Here is a 27,740-nt window from a genome sequence, read left to right as displayed (position 1 = left end):
TAAAAGCATGAAGGTGTTCAATCTGTGCAATTATTCTTCAAATAAAAGTCAATAGACCGGAAAATCAAAGGCAGTATTTTTTGTGGAGATTCATGATTTATACGAGCTGTGACTCCAGTGTGACCGGGTGACTGATTATAGTGACTGAAGTGGTGGATGAAAGGCTCACATCTCTTACCTGAATAAAAAGAGCACTATCAGTGTCAAAATAATAAAATAAGTAAAAACTGGGTTTTTTTTTTTTTAGAAAGTGCAGAATGGTCCCTTTCAGAAGAAGACACTGAATATAATCATAAGTAAATGAATGTGCTCATCTTTAATGCGACATGTGGTAATAATAGGGCTCTTTATTCTGTAAACACACTTTATTTCAGTTTTGTTTTACTGAAACGCATATCGTATCGGTATAGACAAGCCTGAGCTGGGAGGAAAAGGGGAAAAAAAGCAAAACATTTAAAAGAAGTGAAAGTGAAAGAAATGAAAATAAACAACAAAACACTAAATGGAATTACTAAAATTAACAAATTCATAAATGATAGTTTCATTTATACATCAATTATTGTTACTTCATATTATCTGTGATCACTCAAATCTGTAAATGTTTATATCCTCTCTGATCTATAAGTTAATAATATGTTAATGACCAAATATCAATTAAATCCATTGTCATTTCTCTCCATCAGCAACATTCAAAATACCTTTACACCACTGGGTTATAGTAGGGGGGTTTTCATGAACCCAAGTACATAACATGTATTTTCTAAATACATATAAAGATTTGACTCATTTTAATAACTGCATATACTGTTTGATAGTCTGTAATGAAACATCATGTTAATTTTTAGTTTTCATCAATAACATGGAAGTACAAAGTTACTAAAGATGAATTTAATTGATTAAAATTATTCTTAGAATTAATAAATATTCATGTTCAAGTACCTGGAGTGACAGAATCATACTAGACTTGAGTAACATTCTTGCAAAGGTAAGTACCAGCAATAAAAAGAAAATTTATAACTTATTGTAGAGAATCTAAATAAGTTATTCTTCACACATTTTTTTTTTTTAATATTCACTTTCTATACTTAAAAACACAAAAATTAAACTCTTAGTCCTATACATTCAGAATAAAACAATTTATTCAAACATATCAAACATATGAACATATAAAAATGACAATAACAACCAGGTGGCAAGATATAAAAATTTCCAGTTTGTACAAAACTTCCAAAACCATCATCAGAAATGCATACTCACTCCATAAGATGTTCTTTGGGGTTATTTAAGTATATATATAGTACAAATGTTGACTCTCTCCAAAGAATAGCTACAAAATTATCCAAGTTATTCTTTCATCTGTCAGGAAATGTACAAAAACAACTTTTTTCAGTAGGTAATGGGCACAAAATTCATAACAGACTCACAATTCATATACAGAATTAAAAGTCGATGAAATATTCACAGTGTTGCTTTCACATCTGTAATGTGAATTGTAAACAGTTGCATATCATAACTCATCTCAATAAATACACAGAAATACTCTTCATGAGCAAAACCTATGTAAAAAAAAAAAAAAAAAGTTACAAACTCTGTTATTGTTAATCCTCTGGTCTGTTTTATAAACTATAGCTTCTGAACTCAACCCTTTCATGTCAATCAACTAATGTACTTAAGATATTAACATAGATAAGGCAAAAATCATTTTCCCTGTGTGTCTTCTCAAGTTTTTCAGTATAATTTCAAAGAACTAAATGAGGCAAAGTCAAACCAATTCATGTGGAGTAAAGTAGCATTTTCTCATGTGATGAAAGGATGAAATACATTACAACAGGAGGGTTGATTCACATTAAGGTACATATAAACATTTGTACATGCATATGTACAAACAAATACTGTGAGGCTATTATAAATGATTTGTTCTATAACATCTCAACAGGACAATGCTATTGTGAAAGGTAACATGCACGAGAAAGGAGATGATTTCATGGAACCAGCACGTAAAACATAAAAACATAAATACAGTGGATTATTGTTTGTAATAATGACGTTAGATAAAGATAAGGAGGCCCTCCCATGGCTTTAGGAGAAAGTCAGAGCTTGTTTTCTGGGTTTGTGCAATATTTAAGTACTACTAATGGAGTACTTTTGTCATTTAGTGAAATAGGGATGTGGAAGATTATATAACAAACACTGACAATGTTATAGACATTTTTACAAACTGATGTTATCTTGGACAGAGACCTACGTAATTGTCATAAGCATCTCACTTCTTCAAAAGGACCAAAGATAATCCTGGATGCGACAAAATTCACTTGACATGTAACCGTTTTAATGTAGCATGCTTTTGCTTTTATAAGACTTTTCAGTTCAAACACATCTTCGTCCAGGATGAGCATGCCTTGTCTGAAACAGGTCCTGTTTGTCTGATTGTCAAAGTTTAACACAAATCCCAAAATGTAGCTGTATGAAAAATAAATAATCCCTTCTCTCTAAGCATCATTTTCCACAGAACAACAGAAAGAGAACAAGAAAAAGAAAACAACTGAGTTGTTACAGATGGTTTGCACATTTGATGGCATAAAAGGTACTGATGTGACTCTTCAAACTGTCCAGCTTTAAGCGTGATACAAGAGAGGATGAAAACATTAAACAGTGACTTCTTCCACATGACAAGGCTCCAGTGAGGTGGGACAGTGTCCAGGACCACAGTGCTGTCGTCAATAACTGCTATTTGGTATCTTTTCTACACATACCTGTGAAAGAGAAAGAACAGGGAAATCACAGCGTTAGAAGACAGCTGTCACAAAATGTTTAGTAGCATTGTGTATCTACGCATGCACAAATTCACGGCACATGGATGATCGAGTAGCAGGCAGGAAAAGGAGGCAGGCAGGCGAGCAGTGACAGGTGGAAATAAAGAGGAGAGAGGTGAGAGGGCGGGCAGAACGGACCGAGTTAAGCTGCTAGAGCAGTGCTGAGGAGTCAGAGTCTGAATCGTTGCCAGGGGTGAGGCAGGGCTCACGGGAACAGATGGACTCCTGAGCCCGCCTGTACTCCTGGTACTCCTGGCGGAGAGCGTTGAAACGTGCTTCACTGAGGGAGCGGCTGTACTGGCAGCGAGGTGGGTTGAAAACTGGAGGAGTGACTGGGGAAGATGGGCCTGGGAAGGGCATTGCGGAGAGGAAATGGATGCATTGTGGGACAAGCTCACAATAATCACAGCACAAGGACACAAGATGAAAACATGCAGTGCAAATACATCAAGCAAAACACTCAAGACATGCAACGTGATAAACATCGCATAAAAACAATGAATCATCTTTACCTTTCTGTCGCTGGTCCTGGAGGCCACCACTTTGATCATGTCTCCCTTTCCGAACACCAACATGTGACTGATCAAACTTCATGGCCTCCAGGACCTCCATGTCCACACAGGCATCAGCAGAGTCCCATTCATAACTTTCATCTACTGATGTGTTCCTTCTAACAAGATACACAAAACACAGGTTAACAGTGATCACAAAAGAAACAGCAAACAAGTTACTGCTATTTTGGCAACAACAATAATAAATCCCTCTGCCGAGAAGACACTCCATTGTGTTTGTTACTGTCCAGGTGTGGTGGGGTTTCACCTTTTGGCTCTTCTCTCAGGTGGCTCCATCTCAGCTCTGTGTCGCTCACCCTCCTCTGTGGTTTCTGGGGAGCTGAGCAGGGTGGGGGTGATGGACAGGGACTGGCGGAAGAGACCAGCACTTCCTCTACCACTGCTTTGACTAGCATAGCTGGCCCTTCCCCCCTCCCTGACCTCTCGAATTTCAGTCTCCCCTGCCCTCCCTACCATCCTGTCTGGTGGTCTGTACGTCTCTCCTTCCCTGGGTGGAAAGGGGGCATAGTAGGGTGAAGGCCAGCTGATGCCTCTGGGCAGGTAGGATCTCGGTGGGCCCCTCCTGGGCTCCATGGGTCTCATGCTTTCCCCTCTGGACCCTGGCCAGTGTTGGTACTGGGGCACAGGAATGGAGGAAGGCATAGGGACATATTTATGGGCAGTCGTTGGCATATCATGATATGAGGGAGACCACCTGGCGTACTCTGGAAAAACAGCAGCTTGTCTACGTGGATCAGAGGGTTCCAGCATCGGGGAGACTGAGGTTTGTCTGAGTGGGTACATTGAAGAAGTGAGGTAGGGAGGACTAGCTAAAGATCTTTGTGAGTGGTGAGGCCGCTCTAAGCTGCCTATGCTGGGTCTTCTAATTGGGACATACTCCCTCCAGGAGGGACCTGGTCGGGGAAGGGAAGATGGAGTATGACCCAAACTGTAGGATTTCACCCTGACGTCTGGGTGTGGGAACTCATCCCAGTAACATGTTTCTGAAATGTAAGCCCTCGGGCTCTCAAAGTGTTCCCACCTCTGTGAGCCTAAACTGATGGATTTCTTTAGAAAAGGGCGTCCCACACCTGAGAGGGTTCTACAAGGGCCAATGCTTAGGGATTTTTTCAGAAATGGCACAGGAGCTTGACATATTCGTGATGCAATATTGTTTTTCCTACTGCCCTGAGAAGCTTGTTTTTGGGATGACTCTGATAAAGACTCACTACTGTCTCCAAAACTCTGGGAGTGTTTTGACATTATATCTGCCATGCCTCTAGCTGCACTAAACAAGGTGTGGGCTGACCTGGATCCCAGTTGGGTGTCAGGCCTACCTGTGCTTTTGTTCTCAAGCCTAAGTTGTGTTTTCTCATTATAAAGTTGTTTGCTAGTTTTTTCTGGACCATGTGAAGATGAATTTATTTCATCTGGAAATCTGACTCTGGGTGAGGGACCTCTAGTCTCCATTTGGAGTGACTGTCTATCACCTTGTTTTTCACCAGCACCAAAGCTTGCCTCTGCAGCACTTATGGACTGTTCACTCTGCACAAAGCGAACTTCCTTTTGGTTTACGTCTTTTCCACGGGTTTCCTGAACATGAACCTCCCAGTTTTTAGGAACTACATCTGGCTTAGCCACTTTTGAACTTTGTCCAGAAGTGTCTGTGACTTCACCTTCTTCTACCGGTTCATCCACACTCATTTCAATGAAACCTGGAAGACTCAGGTATTCAAGAATTGCACTTGTCTGCACAGGAGACATTTTAGGAGACTGAGCTGTGGGTTTGGCCTTGAAAGACCCTGACATTCTGGGGACAGAAAATTGAGACTGGTCACTTTCAACCTCTTCCACAAGAGTTAATGTTGTAATAGGACTAGGACTGTCTGAGATAAGACATCTATCACTCCTCCTTGAGCGTGTTCGTACACCCTCTCGCTCTATTTCTGAATAAAAATCTGAACCTCTGTGGTTGTCCTGACTATGAGATTCTCTGTCTTTTACTTTTGCCCTTTCATGGTGTTCATAGGGTAAGGTGGAATAACTGGAGGGACTAGGATCCCTTGTGGATGTGTAATCTACTTCTACAGGTTGCTCAGGACGATTATAAGCCTGAGCTGGACTGTCCAACCTCTCTGTGGTGACTGGAGAACTTCTGGCAGCTGAATCCCAGGGCTGAGTGCCAGCATAAGCATATGAACTTCTAAACCTTGAAGTAATACCTCCGCTCAGTGTTCTTTCCATCAAACCCTCCTCTACTGTGAGCTTCCTGCATATATCTGGCCTTCTAGGAGGACTCATTGACCTGGCTCTCTCAGGTATTTCCAAACTTTCTGAGGTACCACCAGGGGAGAGTAGGGGGAGGGAGGTGTTCTGGGTAACTGGAGAACGAGGTGAATCAAGAAGAGAACCCTCCGTAGATGTGTGAGGACGCAGTGACCTGGGAGATGTGGCGTCCCTGGGAGTCTGTACAGGAATGAGACTGGTGACTGATGTAACAGGACTTATGTCCCAATGTATGCGAGAGGTAGAGAGCCGATCCATGGGGCTGCTAGTGTTGCCAAAGTAACAAGCCTTCCTATAATCAGATACCCGACTGGTCTGACCTGAGGGCCTGTGTTTGTGTCTGATTGTAACATCTTGTGGTTTCCATATAGGCTCATCCTCTGATTTGGGAAGTTCTCTTTGAGGGTTTTTTGCCTTATCCAATTGACTTTGACTTCTCTGATTGGCTGTATAGTTCTTCAACTCCCGCTCTATTTCTTCCCTTTCCTTTGCTAGTTGGACACATTTGTTAACACTGTCCCTCTCCAGCTCACTGTCAAGTTGTGAGAGCTGAGTACTGTTGTTTGTCAGCTGACTTTCTTTTTCTATAGGCTGGTAAGCAGTAAGGGGTGATCTGTCTCTTTCTCTAGCTCTCCGGCCCAAACTGGGGAAAAGATCTTCTGTGTGGCCTGGTATGCGGTGTCTCCTGAGAGAATCACTGGGTTTTCTTTCACTGTTGTCTGAATAGAAACTGGCTCTTTCCAGCAGGGCCTCTGAGCTTTGTTCATCATCAGAGTAAAAGCACCCGTGACGAGAAAAGTTTCTGGCCATTGCCCGAACTCTCCCTGGAGAGGAAGGAGGCCTGCTCAACTCTGGCACATCTACAGTAAGCGGGGAATCCTTTCTCTCATCCTTTTCTGAGCTCAGGATACTTGACTTTGGGGAGTCCCTGAATGACGTCCGGTTGCTCCCTGAGCCACTTGCCCCACCATTACTTTGCAGGACATCCTTTTTGAGATTTTTCTTATCTGTGGGACTTGAACCCTCCTGTAATGGTTGCACAATGAAGCGTCCATCTGGACCTCTGGAGATGGATTCTAGAGCAGTTGGGGAAGGGGCCTGGGAGCCCAGGTGACTCTCAAACAGTGTGTAATGTGGTGGTGGAGATGAGTTGGACAGGAGCTGTTTTCGCTGGTCATGGTATTCACCACGACTGCCTTTCTCAAAAGATGACCGATCAGACTGTGCAGAAGAGGAGTTGGGGAAGAAGGGAAGTGGCGGACACAGCTTCAGCTTTAGGACACTGTCTGGGCTCCGAGGTGGCGTGCGAGCTCTGGAAAAAAGGAATAGAAAGAAAACAAATGAAACTGTGAAAGTGTATTTATTAAAGCTGGAATAATTATGAAGTAAGGCTTTTGTTGGTGACACAAAGGATGTCACAGAATAATAAACACATTATATTGAGTCTTATATTGATGTCTATATTAACAACCTATAAATTAAAAGGGATGTAAGATTTCCATAAGTACGTAATATAAGTCCATTGCCTGTTAAATCAATATTGAAAAAATATGGAGCATAAAGGTTGTCTGAAATTTACAGATGTACTTACTGTGGAGATGTACTCTTCTGGAAGGCAGGAGGTAAGTCTAAAAAAGGCAAATAAGGATTAAAACGTTGTTCATTACCTGTTTCTGTGTTAACAATTCATCACAATTATCACAACTGTCGAGAATCTTTGGTTAAAGCTGTGCATTTTTTTTTACCCTGTTGCCGCTTTCTGCGCCGGCGTTGTCTCCTTTGACTCATATAGCACGCTGTTACCAAGGACAGGATGATGGCCACAAACAGGAAGCACACTCCTGCTATCACACCAGCCAACAAGGGCTCGGGGACAACTTCCAAGAAACTTGGCCGTAGGGGGTAAATCTCCATCCCTGCAATCAAACCAGTCATCAATGGTGCTTCACAAATGTACAAAGGCAAAGGCAACAATTTTAAATGTCTTATTATATGAGGAAACCAGAGCCAAAGTGATCCAGCTGTAACAACGGCAGCTTATACAAAGCCACTCACCGATTGTGGATATATTCACAGAATCACTTGGGGCACTTAGGACTTTATTGCTCCGAGACATCAGCCTCAGATCATAATTGGAGTCCTGAAAGAAAAAAAAAAAAATTAATACAAATATGTTAAGCATTAAAATATAAACCAGTCCACCAGTGAAAAATGCTGCTTTGTTTCTTTCAAAGTAAAGTAGCCAATAGGTAGCTAATGAAAGGAAGGCGAGTTCTCCAAGAGAAGACAGAAGCAACTTTGGAAAGTGAGGATGATGCTACGTCAAAAATAAGCTCCTCTTTACCCGTAGCAGTCCTTGTACCAGCAGTTCACTCTGATTGGCACTGATATTGCTGCTGAGGATGACCCATTGGCCCTGATTCCTGCGAGCTTGAAGCACATAACCAGTCAGTAGAGAAAACAGAGTCTCAGGAGGCAACCACTGCAGAAGAACACCCTGACTGGTCCGGTTGGCTGATAGGAGTATGGGGGGATCCAGGGATGGGAGAGATGAGGGCGGAGGTATTTCTGTTGGCACAGCTGATAAAAAGAAACGTATACAAACAATCATCAATTAAGATCAAACATTATTTATGAGTGAAAGAAAACCATATAAAGAATATATTCACAACTACACACCCAGGGTTCGCACAGAAACAATTTCACTGAAAGGTCCAGAGCCAAGTTTATTCTGAGGTAGGACACTAAACTGGTAACTGGTGCCAGCAAGAAGCCCTGTCACCAGCAGATAGTTTTTTGATGTTGGCACAGGCAGAGATGCCCATTCATGTTTCCCTCTGGATGCCTGTTTGACCCTAAAAATGGAAAATGAAAAAGAAATACTTAAAGTCAAAGTCAAAATAAAGGTTTCAATAGTAGTAAACAGTTAGCTGGATAGTTCAGTGATAGTTCCATGTCAGAACTGTTGTATGTTTCCTACCATACAGTAAACTTCTGGGTGTAACCACCATCAAAACCAGGCACCCATGACACATTGGCTTGGTTCATCTCAGAGTTGACAGATACTGAGGATACACCATGTGGGCTAGTCCCTGAAGAACAGATAAGTTTGACAAAGTAACAATACGTGTAAACTCTTGTACAAAAGGTCTTCATTCATTTCGCCATCACAAACTGGTGTGCAGGAAGCTGGCCAGTCCACTTACCCAGAACCATCACCACAGTGCCTGCACTGACAGTGGCAACACGATTAGTAGCCAAACACTCCCAGCCCCCATGGTGGTCCTTACTGAGTGGCTGCAGCAACAGGGAGCCATTAGCCAGAACAGTGTAAGGAGAACGAGGAGTTGAGCCAATCTGTAAAGAAAAACATATTTAATTGATTAAAAAGGAAAAAAGGGACGATGTAGGTAACTGCTCTACAGTTCACTGTTGAGAATCTCTTCCTATACCTTGCTCCATGTTATGTTTGGAGTGGGATCTCCAATAGCCTCACAGGGGATCATCAACTCTCTGCCCACCTCCTGGAGATATTCAGGTCGAGGAAGCACATGGAACGATGGTGGATCCTGGAGGATGGAAAGACTTTATCTGTAACCATCACCTGACAACTGAATGTATTTATTAGATTGTCTCTATAAGATGGCTAACAAGCTTTACCTGCAGAATGACCTTGGTGGGTTCAGACTGGCCCATGGTGCCGTAACTGTTATAAGCAGTACACGTGTACATACCCACAGCATTATCATTGGCTGTTGCTATAAAAACAGAACCCTCAGAGTTCACCATCCAACCTGGAAACTGGACAGTGCAAAATATAAAGTAATATTGAGATTCACATAATTCAGACAGTGAGTGAGGAGTTTCAAGAATATTTTGCTCCAAATACATAACTTACATTGTCAAGATTCAGATTGTTCCCATCTTTGGTCCAGTTGACATACAGCACAGGGGGGTCAGCCTGGACAGGGCAGATGATGACCCCCTCCATACCAGCAGGCAAAAATGTTTCCCTGGGCATTCGGCCTATCCGAGCAGGATCTAAGAGACAAAGTAGTGGAATTAATCTCAAAAAGTACCTTAACAAGTTCACATCTAGAGCAGATTGTCCATTTTTCTGAGCAGGTTTAGAGTTGACCTAAACAGACACTGACTATAGTAGTAGTAGGCTAAACCCTTACGTTTTACTTTTAGATGTGCAGAGGCTGAGGGTGGGGTCAGTATCCCATTAGTTGGGATGCAGGTGTAATTGCCAGCATCTTCTGGAATAAGATTTGGTATAAGAAGTGTTCCATCCACCAAAACCTTCACTCGAGACTTTAAAGACCTGAAATAAAAAATTGTGCATTTTAATCAGGTGTATAACTGACTTGATTATGACAAAATCCACTATTATAGAGGACAGACATACTATAATACTTCATAAAATACGAGTAAACAAATATGCGCTTACAGATTGGTGCTGTTACTGGTCTGCAAATCATTATCATATTACCTTGATTTGACGTAAAATGTGTATTGAAATGCTTAATACTTAACTACATGGATTATTTTCTGAACTCTGATCTAAACTCACTCAATATGGTAAACATTCTGTCCTTGTTTCATCCATTCATAGGTGAGGTTAGAGGGGTAGGCATCAGCCTGGCACTGCAGAACTGCATCCTGGGACATATTCAGAGTGGTGTCCTCTGGAGAGATGATGATGATTGGAGGACCTAATAGACAAAGTGGAAGAAAGAGAAGTCAGCCTGATGTAAATGCCTTTCAGTAGTGATGTAGTCACACACAGGATTAATAAAACAATGTTGACTGTTGGTGGTTTTTTGAATTCACTGAAATTACAAGGGTTGGCCTGTAGGTGGCAGTACAGACTTGAGCTTGTTGAATTTTAGAGTAGGTTTGCAGTGGAATAACAAGATAATCTGAGGATAGGAATTATAAAACAATACAATCCCTTTATCAGGAAAAAAAACACATGTTGCTTTCAAAACATACTGATTATGCTGTGAACACATCAAAAGACATGACTAAGATGGGATGAGAATCATTCTTTCTCTGATGACCGACAGCTCAATACAGACCTTTGACCTGCAGCTGCGTAGAGTGGGTCAGGTTCCCTTCAGAGTTGGACACGTGACATTTGTACACTCCTGAAATATTTCGTGAGACGGAGGCTAAAGACAAGGTACCATTGAGCACCTAAAATGAGGCACAGGTAAGAAGGTCAAAGAGTTGGAGGAAACAACAAAGCTGCAGCAAAGGAATATCAAAGCAACAAAAAATGGTAATTTTAAAGCATCTCATTAAAATACTGCAAATGCCATCTGCTAATCCTCCTCACTTTTATTTTCTCATGTTTCTCAATCAGGCTCTCATCTTTATGCCAAACAACAGTTGGTCGAGGGTTGCCATGGGCTCCACAGCTGAGTGTCAGTGAGTCTCCGAGTAGAACTTCAACAAAAGTTGGAGGTGTCTTGATAAACACAGGTGGAGCTGAAACAAAGACAACAAAGTATTATTTATATATTCAAATGACATGAAAAAAGCTATCAGAGTACTAACATGATACAGAGCATAAGTAGAGTCAATCCTAAAAGCGTGAAAATCCTCAATAAATGTTACCACTAATCAAGATTAACTACAGTTACCGCTAGATGATGTTTGGTATGGTTTGTAATATCACAGGTACCATTAACCAGTAATGTTAGCTTAAGACCATCAACAGGTTAGCATAATGAAATTTTCAATTATAGTTAACAAATTATAGATTCCACTAAATTATAATAGCATAGCATAGGTGTGTTTAGATGCAGTATTTGAATCCAGAAATGCTACATACTGTGGGTTAAAGGGTACTGCATGTAGTAAGCAGTTGACAAATGTTCTATAAATTTTATGTTGAGATGGGGTCTTGTGATTAAATGTTTCATCTTTCCAGATTTTATGTGATGGTCATTTAAATGTAACTGGAGCACAGCATGTGGGATAAAAAGCTTTCAGCATTTGCCCCAAATCTTTAGTCAACATAAAACAGATACGCTAACGCCATCTTTCACATTAGCTTCCATTATGCAAAGGAAACACAAAGACAAGATGTGATCACAGTATGCAAAAAACATTACATAGATCCCCTGATACACTAAAATAACACCCATGAAATTCATCTCGCCAGGGCCTTCTGTGTACCAGCCAGGCCCCATGCTGTGACTGTTCTAAACAAGGACAGTGCCGATGATGAGCAATGAAAAGAGCAGTTCCTTGGTCACCAAACCCTGCAGTGCTGCACCTGTGATGGAGAGAAAGGTCCATGTGCCGTTTTGAAAGTCATCTGTTTTGCTATCCAGGAGCAGGATGCGACACTCAAACCATCCCTCGTCCTCCAGGGTCAGCCGTTCTACCAGCAGAGAGGCACCCCGGGTCAGGGACACACGGCCTGTGTGAAGAGGGGTGAGGAGGGGGTGACAGACACACAGAGAGGGTCAGCACACAGTCAAACAGGCCGAGTCAGCACATACAGGAAGAGGGCTTATCATAGAGAGGACACCGGCATCAAGTGTAACAAAGGCTACATTTTTTAACAGCTGAAAATCCAACGAACACTATGAAGACTCCAGCTAATGCTTGCAGCAAATATCCAACCACAAAATCAAGAATTATGAAAATAGGAGAAGTGGCAGGCAAATATGTAACTGAGACATGACATAAGTAGGCCTGAGTGCAAACACATGAATCATTCATGTGATGATTGTAATGATGAGCTAGATTACAGATGAGAATGCTTTCCTGTCATTAAGGGTTTGGCTGGCTAGGATCATCGAGCCAAGAATACATGAAGGCAGCTTCATAAAATCTCTGAAATAGAAGACGTGTTTGGGGCATATTTGTAGTGCTGCTCTTGAATTTCATTTCTAAAACACATGAAATGCAAATGAGTTTCTTGTTTTTGTTCGTTGCAGAGTAACAGTTGATAATTCAGAGCGTGGCATGAAATTGTGAATGTTAAAAACAGGGATGTGAGTTTATGCACCCATAATAACACAAATACAGACACCAACATGCCCCTATCACATACGCTCATGCCCCGCTCCCACTCCTCTCTGGACTTCTTACAACTCCTTGTCAGGCTTTGAAACTTGATCTGTCGGTTGCCTGGTGACTACAGCCTGGTTTTCGGAGGACTGAAGTTACCCTTCTCCCCTCCACTCCCCCATCTTTTTATTCTGTCTTTCAATGAACTCTTTTTTCCCCCCTTCAATCTCCAGCCTTTAAAAGACAGGAAGATGCATGGAGGGGGCAATACACGTTGCTCATACCAGGCCAAAGCAGTTTGAAAGTAAACAGTCATTCTTGTTTTCTGCTAGGATGTTACTTAGATGATGTGGGTTCAAACCAGTCAGATTCATTCCTCTATACAAAATGGTAAAAAACAATGAAACTGAAATATGGCACTGCTCTTATTTAACCTTAAATTTGAGCAGGACCAAACACTGTGAACCCTCAAGATATTAGTGAGATTTCTTTAATGCCCTGCCACCTTGATGCAACAATATCACAAGAAACACAATATGCTCACTATTCACACTGGTTTCCCTCCAGACAGCAGTGTCTGGAGCAGAGCCTCAGAGGTATGAAATTCATTTAACTCTATACACGGCCTTAAGACAAGGCTAAACACACGCTGAGAGTAAAGACAGACAACAATGGCTAACAATTAACCCTGCATTCCTGACTGGGGCTGTTGCTGTGCTTAATTGTCAGGTTTAATGATTGACTGACCTCCCAAAAGACAGACTAGTATTTGATGGGCGGTGTTCACTCAGGGGCTCCATAAAATGAATGCCTCTGGTTTCAGGTCAGCATCTTTCAAACAACTGGGCAGGGCTGCGAGAGAGGAAATGTGCATACCAATGATAACAGGTATGAGGATAACTTTAGGCATTTTCTCTTATCTCATTACAGGGGGATCCTCCCTGTGCTGCCCATTTCCTTTTCAATTTTTCCAACTGGGCAAGGAATTAACTGTGTCGTGCAAGCTTAGAGGAAAAACACTTCCACGTGCAAAATCATGCAAACCCTCTTTAACATACTCTTAATCACTGCGCTGTTAAATGTTGTAGAGTACCTTAGCAATAGCACCTTTTGTTCTATACTGAAAAAAGAATAAAATCCAGATTAAAACAACCCACTGCAGGACCATGTGGCCTGGCCTTGCGGGTTAAGAAGCACGTGGGTCTGTGTACATGTTGATTTTCAAAATTTGGTGTGTGCCCTGCCCCCTGGATCTCCACAGGGGAATTCTGGTTTCACTGTGAACACTTAACCCTTTCCCATAGCCTCCCTCTTGTCCATCACTACAAAGAGACAGCAGCCCCCACTCCTCATTCTCTCAGGTTACCATAGTGATGAGACGGAGAAAGGCCCGGCTGTAGGGTTAGATTTGAATTCAGTTGCTGTAGAAACACGGCGGGACCAAACATGGGTAAGGGAGGGTCGATTCAGAAGGGGGTGGGGTCCTACTGTCACAGATTTGAAAAATTACAAGGATGAAAAAAAACATGTTTAGGTTTAAAACCAGCCTTGTGTCACATCCAGCAGCACTGGAGGCAGGATGAAGAGTAAGAGAAACGAGCAAAAGGCAGAGACATAGGGGACTTTGTTTTCCTTTCAGCCTATAGACAGACAAAAGGTTGGCACTGGGTGACAAATGTTGCTTTATTTAAATGTGAATGTTGCATCCTGGACTTGAACTCTCAAATGGCACATGGCAGGTGTTTTCCACTAAGCATCGTAACAAAAAAGATTGCTTTTCTTTCTGGTAGCCTGATACAAAATACAGGTATCGGGTAAATATATTCCAAAGCTACCATATCAGAAGAAGTCCAATCTGATTTTGAATCCAAAAGGAATTGAGTGAGAGGTTATGGAAAGGTTACTTGGAATGTAGGCATTGATAATCCACTGACAACCAATGAGAGGTTGACCTTTCTGACCTCTGTCCTCCATAACTCCCCAGCAGACACATTCATCACTCTTCCTGGTTCAACACAAGCACAATGTCCAAAGGTTTTCTTCAAGAGCCAAACATTATTAGAGAGAATGCCTGAAACAATAGCTGCTGCTCCTTTCTCGTGTCTACACACCTCCTCCTCCTCCTACATCCCCTCCTCCCCCTAGCTGTTTTTCCTCCAGCAGCTATCACATGACAGCACCAGTCTACCTTAAAATGAGCCTTGTTCCAACAGGTCGAGCTGCAGTGCAGCCAAGGGTAGAGAATGGAAAGGCTAATCCACTGGTGCTGTGTGAACCTCTAAGACGCACCCTCTTCATATTAGTGAGAGTCAGGTTCTTGCCCGGTGGGTGGCATGTTAGGAATAACCCAGCTTCAGAGTTGTGCCGCTGGCTGAGAGCTGGCCTTGTCTCACGGTTTCTGATCTTCTTTATTTCAATGGACAACGATGAGGCCTTTAGTGCAAGTGAAACCACTGCAATGAAACTGAATAGCAGTGCTTACACGACACACATCGTACCCACATAATTCTTGTTTGACAGTTAAGATTTGCAACATTTTCTTTGCACGCATTGCGGTCATGTATTTTTCTTGGTTTTGTGGTTACTATATTTCTAGGAAAAGGGTTTAATTTCTGTAAAAAAAAATGACTCAACATGTGATTTTTGAATTGATTCCCACTAGTACTTACTGAAAACAAGTAAGTGGGATATAGTGAAATAACGTGTGATACAATAGCAGCAGTAACTATGGAGGAAGACAGATTATTCTGTTTGGAGAAGCATCAGTATTGCTTTTCTTTGTCCATCCGTATGTGCATAAGAGAGCCGGGTAGAGGTGCATTGTGGGATGTGTTTTGATTTGAATACAATCATAAGTCTGGGACCGGCCCCCTGCCTCTGACAGCTCACCCCTCCCATTCCCCCAAATTTCTCTCTTCAATCCTCCTGTCTCTCTAATCAGTTTAACCCTCTTATGAATAGCTCTTTGTTGTGAGATAGATTACAGTTAACTCTGTCCCTCTCACTCTATCCGGCTCTGTTAACCCCTGTGCCAGCAAACACCGCTCACGTGCCAAAATTCACAATATCTGCAACTCAGCTTGCCATAGAGAGTATCCCTCTTACTTGGGCAAAGAGTAAGATATTATTGTTATATATTTAAAAAGTTGGGGCAATAAACCAGGAAATGTGTTTGGTCAGATTTCCTTTCTGATACAGAAGCTCTAACATTGTTTTTTGTGACACAGATGCAGGAAAATATATACAATAGAGAATCCTTATCATTTCATGTAATTGCAGAAATAAAAGCTAACCTACATAAAGTTATTATGTAATCTTGCAACAGTGGAAACATTATATAGGTTGACCACAAACATCCTCTCTGAGTTCAGACAGGAAAGACATTTAGACTATATCCCTGTGGAGAATGGGATTTATTATTAGTACCTACACACAATACAGACCTGAACCTGATCCCATGAACCTTATGAATTGGCCTCATAACACACCTCAGGCATGAAGTTACAGAGCCTTTGTAATAGCCTCTTCTTTAAACTGATAAACATAAAATTCCCAAGCACCGGTCATCTAGTCTGCTTTCATTGTGTCACTGTTGTGGTATCCTGGTCTACTTGCAGCAGAAAAACTGGTTGGTTATGGATACAGGCACTTTTGAGCCTTTCACTGGGCTATTTTCTCTTCTTGAAACATCAAAAAGACCTGTATTTGCAAAAGCAGTTGCTCAATATTAAATTCCATGAAAGGTTAGTGAGAAAGTGAAAGGTTATAGGGTTCAAGGTTTGTGAGTGTTTGCACTGTTCAATTCAATGGTGTCCTCACATGTATGAGTTGCATGTGTGCGGTGAATGTAAGTCTTAACTTATTGAGTTTTCAGAGGTCATACTGAGCGTGATGTGGCCCTGCTGAGATCTGGGGGGTTCTCCATTGTCGTCCTGCCCTCAGGTCGCCGTACCCTGTTCACAGTCTCTATTGATTTACTTCAGGCAACATGATATATTTGATCTGAACCTACAGCAGTAAACTATCCTGACACCACAAGACTTAAACTATTTTCTCTATTAAGAGAGCTGAAACAGACTACAAAATATGTCAGTCAGAATGTATCCGGCCGTTTCCTCTTTGTTGTAAGTTGACTCATGTTCAGCCCTGCGGGGCATTATGGGTGTGAAACACTGAGGAAGAGGGATGAGGGGCACTAATACCTTCCTGATTCACTTTAAGCACATGAGAGAAGCTCTTAGAAGACCTAGACAGGCTGGTGTCTCAGGGTCGACAGAAGGACACTGCTATGTAGTCATGACACTATTCAAATACAGAATGCAATCTCAACTACACCTGATATCATATCAAAAATTGTCAGTTTAATGGATGGCTGAAATACTCATCTAAGATATTGCAAGCTCTTGCACTTTCATCTCAGCTTCTAAAAATGGCTTGCAGCATTAGTGAGCATGAGAAAAAACAGCAGACCAAGGACAGATAGCATGATTTATTTTGCCTGTTAAAGTGTGCCATCTGTAAACCAAAAGACACTTAAAATTTATTATTTAATTCAATATGCTGTATATTCACTCCAGCTGAGCACAGCACAGTTCTCTGCTAAACCCATAATTCATATTCTTAATCTCAAAACAGGGTCTTGATCTTAAACCTTGCTGTCTAAATTATCTCTACTCTCTTGTTCCACATCTCTGACAAGCCAAGACAAAGATCAGGAAATGGTCTTTCTACTTGACAGTACTGTGGTTAAATATGAAATCCCCCAGCATTTTAATTTGAGGGTAGAATACATTAGATCCACAGCACTGACACGCTTCACATGCTGCCATCTGCCTCCAGTGGGAGGGGAGATATGAGGATCTGAAGCAGACAGGGTAAACCCTTACCAGACAAGTATAAGGGGAACACAGGGCATGGATATGGCAAAATATGAGGACACCACAAACACTCACATCTCTGCAATGTTGTTTACTTCATTATGTGCATCAGATGACTGCCCCGAAACAATGACGTGGTTAACGGTCTACAGGACGTTTAACACAGTTGTTTGTGGCTCACCCCTGTAAACCTTCGATTGGTTCTTGAAAACAAACACATATCTATGTGTCTTGGAATGTTTTTATTTAATTGCAGTTAGCTGGCTAAATTTTTAATCAACTAATTGACTAATCACTTTGTTTAATCTCAACAGTGCTGTCAATTACTTGATTAGCTATCGCAGCAATAATCACATTCTTTTTACAAGATACTGTTGAAAATAAGCGGTAAAATAATCAAATTTGTTGGGCTTTTAAATGAGGGCCCCTGTACATTATACTGACCTAGATGGGACAGTATGTAATTTTGAGTGTCCTAGTAGTCCTGTTGGGTTTGGCAAAGCAAGGGGAGGTTGTGATACCCCTCTTTGTCTTTTGTCCTCTCGTAGACAATGACAGGATTATAGGGGACCAGCAAGAAAACTCACATTATTCCCAATGCTTCATCTATCCTCCTTCCAGCACAACAATCTCCCCTTACTGGGTCACCCCTCAGCATACTAATAAAACACTGTCATCAGACCACCAAGCCCCCACCTACACTCTTAATCCCCCCATGCGCAGTGCTACTGGTAACCCCCTCCTCTTGCACACTCAGCTACCCCAACCCCCTTTAACTGCCACCATTAAAACTCATCCATTCTTGCTCTTCCCTGGTTCCTTCTCTACTACTGCAGTCTGGAAACACACAGACTGAACACCCACAATAATTACAGGGATTTAGTTTGGATGGATTACTTATTTGGGGTGCTGTTTCATCCAAACTTCCCCTCCCCTCCTCTTCATAACTACCTGTGTAAAATTGTTGTGCCTACCTCTGCTAGCACAGGATAGATGCAATCAGGGCAAGATAAATTACTCAAAGTTACCACACAGACATCTCCTCCCACCTTATAGTTATGGTTGCAGCTCTAGAATCAGCTGAAAAATGTGTTTGAAGCACAGATTAGGTTTTGTGTGCTGTCAAACTCCTAAAGCAATGGACAAAACATGGAATTAAATCAAGGGCACAAAGCAAGAAAAGGAGTTCAAGTAAGATATGTTGTTAGGGCAACAAGTCTATCATCAACTTCCTGAAAAGAGTGTGTGATTGAACTTATCTGAATATCTCTTACCCTTGTAGTTTGGATGAACACGAGGAGCATACACTCCAAATTTAATGAGGATGGGAACATTGTAACCAAGGCGAACCCACTCCACCACATGCAAAGGAAAGAGGTTAGGGGTGGTGGCTCCTCTGGAAGCCGAAGTAAGACTACAGCTCAGCTCTGCAGAGTCCCCCTCTCTGGCATGAACCAACGATGCCACACCCTGAGACGCACCTGTAAAGACAGCAATGTATGACAACGAAACGGTACTTAGACAGTTTGCAGAAGACACACTAAGCAGTAACAGTAAAGACATGAATCAATAAATCAAGCACTCGAATGCTCTATAAAATATGGGCCATTTAAAGAGAGTTATGGCAACCAGAGCGACCAGATTAACCTCTGTGGAATTTTTTGGTCAGCTCAGAAGAGTGAGTGAGAGGAGGAGAAAACAGGACTACACGGGCAGCAAAACACAGAAAAACTAGAGAGAAAAAAAAGACAGGAAACAACCAGTAATCCCTAAATCCTCCTGTTTAACATCAGTCAGTAAGTGCTGTTTGTAAAACTTTGTCTATCAGAGCACATGTAAAACAATGCTGTACCATTTGGTAAGAAGATCGTATAACAGTAAAGCCTGCAAACACACTGCAATCCCATTAGTGACACCTGGAGAGGTCTCTCCTCTCCTCTCTCTATCTCTGCTTTGCTGCCATGTGCTCACGTCGGTGTGTGTGCTACTGGGTGCCAGTGTTTGCTCTACTACTCATCTGGCCTGGTGATTACTTTAATCTCAGGAGGGGGGTCGGTGGTGATATTCTGATGCAGGGCAGCAGGGCCCTCTGTGCCGACTCTAGCCGACCTCCCACCACCCCCTGGGGTCCACACATGGTCTGCGGACCAGCACAATCAATCTTGCCACCCCTCCCTTACAAGCACATGCACACAGACATAGAAGTGTGCCTAAGGGTGGGGGTTGCATAAATCCCAGATTGATCTAAATCCACAACCATCAGAGATATTATTTAAGTTGGATTTTGGCCCCATTCTCTCTTGCCTACTAATGTTTATACCCCCCTCCTCTCTACTTTCCCAAAGCCCGTGCAGTGGGAGTGATTCCCATGCATATACACTGCAACATATGTCAGCCACTACACAATGACATGAACAAGAGACACATTGCAGGTCATGTTTGATGTAGGTAAACAATGAACTTTTGGTGAAGCAATCACAAGACAAATGGAGTGACAGAGGAACACAACCAGTTTTGTAACAATATGAAAAGTCCCATGATAGTCATGTGAAAAACAAACAATCAAAATAGCCAGAGTGTGAGTTTCATAAATAAAGATAAAGCTGACATAAAACATATTGCACACAATATGCAAGTCTGAATACATATGTAAAAACCTTAAAAAAAAAAAAAAAAAAAAAAGAGATCCCAACACTTGAAACAACAGACACTGAATATCAAATTAGCATAATAACCAGGCAAATGTGATCTAATTTTCATTAAATTTAATCTGTACTGACAACAATATATTGCTGAGAATATGCTCTTCGACAAAGACAAACAACTGACCAAAGCCACAATGTATGCTATGGATGTGTTTGCAATTGCATACTTACTTAGCAGACAGACGGCTACAGCAGTGATGACAGCCTGAAGCCACCGTCTCTCCAGTCCCATGGCCGTGGGTCACACTCCTTCACATATCTCCCAACCTGAAAGGAAAGATCACACATCCCATTTACTGTCTGGCTGACTACTACCATTCACAGATGCACAAGGACATCCCCCACATCCCCTCTCAGACAAATGTAATCCCTGAAGTTAACATCAACTCATAATCCAAGAACTACACTAAATTCCAGATGTTTCTTGGTTAATAAATAACTGTATTCTTTGAAAACACTTAATCCACCAGAAAATTGCATGTCTGAGCTGCATTTGGATTAAGGCAAATAAGCTATTCCAACAAGTGCTACAAATAAGCAGTGTGTCATGGGATTGCTTAGAGTATGCATGCTGCAGGAGTTTGCCCACATCGTGTTTATGTTTGTGTGCTTGAGTGTGTCCAGACGGAAAACCTGTAGAAAGCTCTAAAGTGCATGAAGATTAATCTGATAATTGACATTAGTTCCACTCATCCAGAAGGTCTTGTCTTAACTTAAACAGGTCAATAGCGAGTGGCAGAGGACACAACTAATACTGAAAAGGTGCATCTATTCCAATCCTGATGTTGTTTTATTACCAGTGCTTGAAACAAAGTATTTAACTGGCATAAATACACTATAGATAGAACTGCCATAAATACTTGATTGATTCATTGAGTTGACATATTGTTATTATAGTTATTTTTAACAATTTTTCACTTCCACATTGGATTTACTTTCAGGCTATTAAAACTCAATATGTTTGAGTTGTGCGACAAAAAGCAGATATTTGAGGACAGAAATTTTTCACTGTGTTGGCGTATTTTGATATTTTATAGACCATCATCGACATTCTGTCCCAGCCAAGACTCCTCGTACAACATTTTACCACATCTTCTTGTCAGGTATGGCCACACAGAGGTCATCAGCACTAAACCTTAATCACAGTGTCCTGTAGGGGAGATGAGTTTATCAGAATGCACTAGGGCTACTCAAGGGCTCCAGAGGAAGACGCAAGATAGAGCTTTGCCTTCACCTTCATAGCAGTGACCCAGAAACAGCAGTCTTCTCTAAGGGTTACAGAGAGGGGTGGTAAGTCTCAGTAGATCTCATCTAAGGTAGAATGTGCTGACCAGCAGATGTTTTGAACCCAGTATATGTTCCATCATGTTATGGTCCATGTCTGATAAGCACAGAAGGATACATTTGACAAGTGATGTGAACAGGTCTATCTCTAGATTCTTGGCAAGATGGGAGGGTCATTTTTTTAGGATATTACAAGCTTTCCAAACCAGAGATCTTAAAGTCTTTACAGAAGTTCCTTAGGTAGGAGTCAAAGTACTCAAAGTCATCCAATTCAAACACCTAGCCTAATCGATTGAGAAAAGAATGAATAAATTAGATAACAATGAAAATGATCATGAGTTACAGCTCTAGTTAGAAAACACATGTAAACTCGAATTGACTTTTCTCCAAATACTGTACTTCAAGTGCTACTCAGGAGAAATATACTCACTCACTCACTCACTCACTCACTCACACAAGTCACATAATATAATCTCCTTAAACCCAACTTATCTTGCACAGATTCTATGCCCTCTTTGCAGTCTGAAAGATGACAGCAGCTGCAGCACCTTGTGTTACCCTCCTCCTTAAATTGGATTGGAGGCACAAGTTTAAGTTGTTGTTGCTGTTGAACATAATAGAGGACCCTCTCCTACAAAGACACTCTATTCAGTAGCCTTAATACCAGCTTATTACTTTAAGTTCATCTAACTAATATGAGAAGGGGGCTATTCTTAGAAGGCAGGGAGGTGTTGGATATTAGCTGCTAATATGAACAGGTGCAGGTGCACTGCATGTACAGGACAACCAACTCATGCAAGGGACACATTTAGTATCTTAGTGACAATGTTTATACTTGAGAAAACAAACAATCTAGAATAGAACAGAAGAAAGATAAATTAATATGGGTATAGGGTGATAAATCTGTTGTACCAGCAAGGAAGCATTATGATATCTTTGCTTTGCATCTTTCTAAAACAAAGAGAAAAAAAAGCTACAAACTGCATTAAAGAGATATGGGAGAAAAGAATGAGGTTGGTTTCACAGTAAAAGTGCAGGGATAGAGGAGGTTAAAAGGGTAAGAATAATAGCTAAAGATAGGAGCTTTACTTAATACAGTTACCCCAATAACCCCCAGAGTAACATAAATTCCTCAGTAGGAGGATTAAAATAAACATTACTTTTCTAATGGATGAGAAAAGTAAAGACATGAATCTTTTCAATATTGTTTTTGCATCACCTATAGCAGGAAAAAAATTATAGTGATTGTACATCACTGCATGATCTTAGCTACCATCTTCACAAGCATCCCAAGACATTTAGATAACAGTATTCATATCATTAATCTGAAATTCTAGCACATAAATAGACCCTGCATGACTTTTGACAGCCTGAGGAGAAAAGAAATGCTTCATTGCTCTTGCCTACTGTTACAGTCATCTGCTTCCCACTCAAAAGTACATGACAGACTTGTGAGAACAGACAGACAGGGTTGTGCCCACAGAGCCAGTATATTACAGAGGAAGCCTGGAGGGGATTTGTGTGCAGGTGCAGGAGTAGGCAGAAGACAACCAGGTTATGTCCTCAAGCAGCAGAGCAAAGCAAAGCAAGGGGATGTTTTATTGACATGTACAGTGAGGAGGCCTCAAAGAAACAGCTAGTTGTTAAAGTCAGAACATGGACTCTGAAGCAGATCTAAAAACAGACTTTTGCAATTTACCTGACCAAAATGTGTCATTAATACTATACTAATATTTGACACATAAAGAACATACATAGGTCTTTTAACAAAGAGGTAATACCATCATACAAGGCATGGGAGGTGACAGGGTTTACACCACGGCTACTTACTAATCTACTCACAAGGGTATTTCAGGGAAAGTTGATATAATTACCAGTCTGAAGTCACAGAAACTAACCACACTAAGGGACTAAATCTTTCCTCTTAAATTAATGCAAATTGTGATATTACTGGGATCCAATCTGCAGTAGAATAAGACACAGAACATCTTATTACTGATCAAGTAAGAACACACGTGCAGGCACAGTTCATTGGCAAAGTGTCTCACTGGATTGCAATGACATAAATTGCTTTGGATCTTGTCGTGACTTAGCCTTCTGGTCTCTACACTTGTAACACCCAGACTAATCCTGCCCTGCTGCTATGTGTGTTAATAATGTAACTGAATTAAAGATCAAATTAGTGAGACAAATCAAGGACAATCTGTCATCTGACTGTGCAGTGATCAATCACTACCAAATCAAATCACTAAAACACTTTCCATTTATCATTCTGCCTACTGGGATATTATTAATGCTGGATGACTGAACATGTCCACCGTGGTTGCTATAAAACCACCAGGTTGTACTGTGTGCATTTCATGGAGGACAGATGCCATACCGATGAGGAGCAACATGAAAACAGAGGCATTAGTGCATCTTGATCATGCACTAATCTTGAACGACTGGCTATTATTCACTATAAATAATAAAAACCTTAAAAAGAGAACTTGCCTTTTTAAAAAAAAAAGGCAAATGTGTTTACAGTGGCAACATTCAAAAGTACATGGATTCAAGGACTTAAAATCTTTTTCATGCATTAATTATATTTGGATGCAAGTTAGGAGCTGTTTCCAAGCTGTCAGCTGTAACAGCTGGTGAGCCTGGCCTTTCCATATGCATCTACTTCACATCACACTAGGATAAAATGATGAGCAGAGATGAACTGAATAATTCAAAAGTTAAGGTAGACTTCATTATCATGCATACTGTCAGTGACACAGTAGGAGTGAACTTGTCTTAATTTGTCTTTTACAACTTAAAGTTACAATTAAACTTTCACTTCCTTTTTCAGCAGGACGTCTTCTTGACATTCACAGTGGACCAACAGTAAACTTCTGACCTCATGTGTGAGGGTGTTTGTCTATGCTAACCCTCAGTACCTAAGCACAATCATCAGTGATGTTAGTGACAGATACAGGCCTGATAAGCAGGGGCATTACTCTCATGGTAATCCTGGTTAATCCTGACAGAGGCTATAGCCTCAGGGCAAACCAGCCAGTAGGAAGAAACTACTAGTGTCATTCAAATACAAACTTCTGTACAAAGATTTACATAAGTATTTCATACACTCCAAAAATATCATGAAACTAGAGCAAAGGTAACAGCTAACGACATAGACTATGTCAACTACAGCCATTAACAAAGTTATTGGTTGTAAATCATCAATCAGCCTTGACTGGTTGGACCAGCCTACACAGTGCAGTGATCGATCAATTGATTTCTGCTTTGCATGCCAACCCAATTTAGTATTTCTATTGACATAACTTTAACAAAAGGAAATGAGCTGAGCAGACAGTGGGCACGGGGGTAAGGCCTAGTCTCATGAGAGGGAAAGCTAGAGTATATGGATTATATGGATTGTTACAGGGGTTGCTCGGATTACTCTTATATGTATACAAATAGTGATTCATGTGCAACACTTCAGTATTTTGAAAACATTCACAAAGCAAAAAAAGTACAATGATGTCTTTACTTTACAATGTAATTTTGAAACCATTGCAATCTCCTGGGCAACTGCATAATCACCAGTATTTACACAAGTTCATATCAAGTGTTTTTATCTGGTGATTTCATAAAACTCAAATATCCCCGGGCAGAGACTAGCAGGTGTCTACAGAAAGGAAAGCAGCTAACTTTTTCTTTTAACTTTTTGTCCTTTTCTGCCCCCGACCCTTAGGTCAGTCCCATAAAGCTACTTTCATGACCCGGCAAAGGAAATGAGGGTCAAAGGCAACAAAGAGCAAACGACTAAAGAGCAGTGATGAAGCACAGTATGTCTGGACTTATTTTACAACTTGGAGACCACTTAGAGACAATATCCCAGGATTTCTAAACACCCTTTTAGTTGAAGCCAGAAAAGTTTGGAGAAATGTTTGTGATTTCTTTGACTTAGGGACAGCTGTTCCAGGACTCTTTATTTCAGATCAACAGTAAGAATGGAACATACGCAGACACCCGTTTATGATGCACTGAATTGCACATAAACAATGTTAGGTGTTTTCTTACTCTTGCCTTAGTTAGAGTTTTCTCATATTCTTTAAAAGCCAACTGGCTCTGCTGTTCTGTCACTGTCCACAGACTTTGTAGTAGACTACAGACTCCATCTTAACCACTAATAGTACAGCATTTTGGAGGAACCACTTGCAGCTCATGAATAATTTGTTTCTCTACGCAATCAGTGTCCTTCTACATGACAGCCTGACTACAGGGTACAATTGGCTACACTATGTTTTAAACAGGGCTCCAAACAAGGGATATGTCAAGGCCTTTAAATAACAAAATGCATGAGATGATGCCTGACCTGGTATCTTTTACATGCAAGCACATTCTTCAAGCCTGATGGGCTGCATTACATGCTCATTACTGATTTCAAGCATTTTTTAAGAAAGGCGCAATACCATGAACATTGTTGTCACGACTGCAAGAGGAATGACGGACTGTCCTGTGATTCCCAAAGAGGGCTGCACTATAACTACATAATGTTTACATTTATTTAATGAAATGTAACAGGCAACTAAAACCTTTGACAACCTACAAGATGATTAAGATTACGTTTCTGTACACAGAAATGTACACAGTCTTAACAAAACACAAGCTAACACACAGGATTACAGATGTCAGGATTTATTTGTGCCTCTGTGCACTATATTTCTCACTAATTAATATTCACAAGCTAAACAAAAAGAAAAGCAAAGAAAGAAAGAAAGAAAGAAAGGATATGCTTAAGACTAAAAAAACACATTATAAAAGACATTGGGACAGTAGTTCAGTGTGAAGAGAATTCAAAACAAGGTTCTGTCCAGCCTATTGTATTAAGTGAAGCAAGAAAATAAACTGAACTGACACAGAGCCCCAACAGTTTTCTGCACCCTACAGAGATGTGTGATGCTAGGTCCTCCATGTCACCATTCTGTACAAGAAAACAGGTGCTTCTTTTGTCTGACGCATACAAGCATAGGCAGCAGCCCCAGAGGAAATAATGAAATAAATGGATAAAAACATTATGGCTCACTATTGCTCCACTGCTGGGTATGTAAACATTGTGATACACCTACTGATATGGTATTAGGAAATCACAGTCACTGGTGGATCACAAGTGGTGCGTATGATACACAAAACATAAGCAAAGGAAAGAAGGAAGGTAGAAAAACTAACACTATAAAACTGTAAGTGCTATTGAGAATATCATACTGTAAAAACAGAGAATTAATAAATAAATGCAGACGCACTAAGGGATATAATAAGACAGATACAGTATTTTGCTTCTGCTATTACAGACTACATCTTTTACTATTCTATGATAAATTGGCGGGCCTATAAAAGATGCTTTAGCATTGCCTTCTTACCTTGCTTGAGGCACTTTTCCACTTGAAGCTGAATGTAAAACCTTTCAGTCCATTGATGCTCTTCTTCTAAGACTATTCTTGTCCACTTAATTCATCATACTCTCTTTAGGAAGATGTAAGAAAATAAAAGTCCAAAAATAAATAAATTAAAAGAAGATTAAGGTGATAAAATGCAGGTGGTCATGTTTTCCTCAGTTCGGACGTACACTAAAGGAAATCCAGTTAATCCTGAGCATCTGTGGTTTTCAGAAGTCCTGCTGAATACTTCTGTGTGTCAGTAAATTCCATTAACAGAAGCTACCACCACGAGTCCGACAACAGCCCATTTAAAGTCCATTTAAACTTTATGCTTCTTGGCTTTTAGCTCCGCGATCTTCTCAGTCCAGACCATCGGAGAGCACCTATAATCAGAAGTGAGAGGTGATACTTATCTCCACAAACACACAGGTACCGCGGCCCGACGCTGTGCACGTAATATAACCAAACAGGCAAGTTTCATCCGAAAGAAAAGCACACTGCACGTTTAGTTAGAGTCCTGCTGCTGATGATGATACTCTTCGCGTCTCTCCACCCATTATTACCATCCCCTCCTACTACTACAACCAGCTACGACCTGCTGTCATGTCACCGGTAATAACAAACAACTTCCCCTAACACACCTTTCAAAATAAAGCCACTATTTATTCTAACGCAAGGCAAGGCAGCTTTATTTATACAGCACATTTCATGTACAAGACAATTCAAAGTGCTTTACATACAACATTAAAAGCATTACAGCAGAAGGCATGAGAAAAACAAACAAACA

At 41.0% G+C, this 27,740-nt stretch overlaps 1 protein-coding gene across 2 annotated transcripts; it reads right to left on the bottom strand.

Moving 5' to 3' along the window:
- Positions 1 to 927: 927 nt before the first annotated feature.
- On the bottom strand, positions 928 to 27,491 carry igsf9b (immunoglobulin superfamily, member 9b). 2 transcript variants are annotated; one of them, XM_030142594.1, is made up of 22 exons: positions 26,936 to 27,491; positions 20,436 to 20,531; positions 18,834 to 19,040; positions 11,940 to 12,086; positions 10,995 to 11,146; positions 10,735 to 10,852; positions 10,227 to 10,368; positions 9,832 to 9,977; positions 9,549 to 9,691; positions 9,311 to 9,451; positions 9,103 to 9,219; positions 8,857 to 9,007; positions 8,631 to 8,742; positions 8,330 to 8,505; positions 7,995 to 8,230; positions 7,706 to 7,790; positions 7,396 to 7,566; positions 7,242 to 7,278; positions 3,633 to 6,962; positions 3,326 to 3,483; positions 2,952 to 3,160; positions 928 to 2,753 (listed from the first exon to the last, which is right to left on the bottom strand). In XM_030142594.1, the coding sequence occupies exons 2-21, from the start codon at positions 20,494 to 20,496 to the stop codon at positions 2,964 to 2,966; spliced, it is 6,027 nt and encodes a 2,008-aa protein (XP_029998454.1). In that variant the 5' UTR covers positions 20,497 to 20,531; positions 26,936 to 27,491; the 3' UTR covers positions 928 to 2,753; positions 2,952 to 2,963. The 2 variants fall into 2 exon arrangements, with proteins under 2 accessions (XP_029998454.1, XP_029998455.1); XM_030142595.1 differs by lacking the exon at positions 2,952 to 3,160.
- Positions 27,492 to 27,740: the final 249 nt, after the last annotated feature.

Source organism: Sphaeramia orbicularis, chromosome 9, assembly GCF_902148855.1.
Source record: "Sphaeramia orbicularis chromosome 9, fSphaOr1.1, whole genome shotgun sequence".
Classification (NCBI taxonomy): domain Eukaryota; kingdom Metazoa; phylum Chordata; class Actinopteri; order Kurtiformes; family Apogonidae; genus Sphaeramia; species Sphaeramia orbicularis.
Note: the sequence above shows the minus strand (reverse complement) of the source record. Positions and strands in the feature narration are given on the sequence as shown.

Coding starts and splice junctions, on each gene's coding strand:
- igsf9b (XM_030142594.1), bottom strand. CDS start 20,496: ATGGGACTGGAGAGACGGTGGCTTCAGGCTGTCATCACTGCTGTAGCC. Junction 8,231..8,329: donor TGTTTCTGTGCGAACCCTGG/GTGTGTAGTTGT, acceptor TCTTTTTATCAG/CTGTGCCAACAGAAATACCT. Junction 7,567..7,705: donor TGTGAATATATCCACAATCG/GTGAGTGGCTTT, acceptor GTTTGATTGCAG/GGATGGAGATTTACCCCCTA.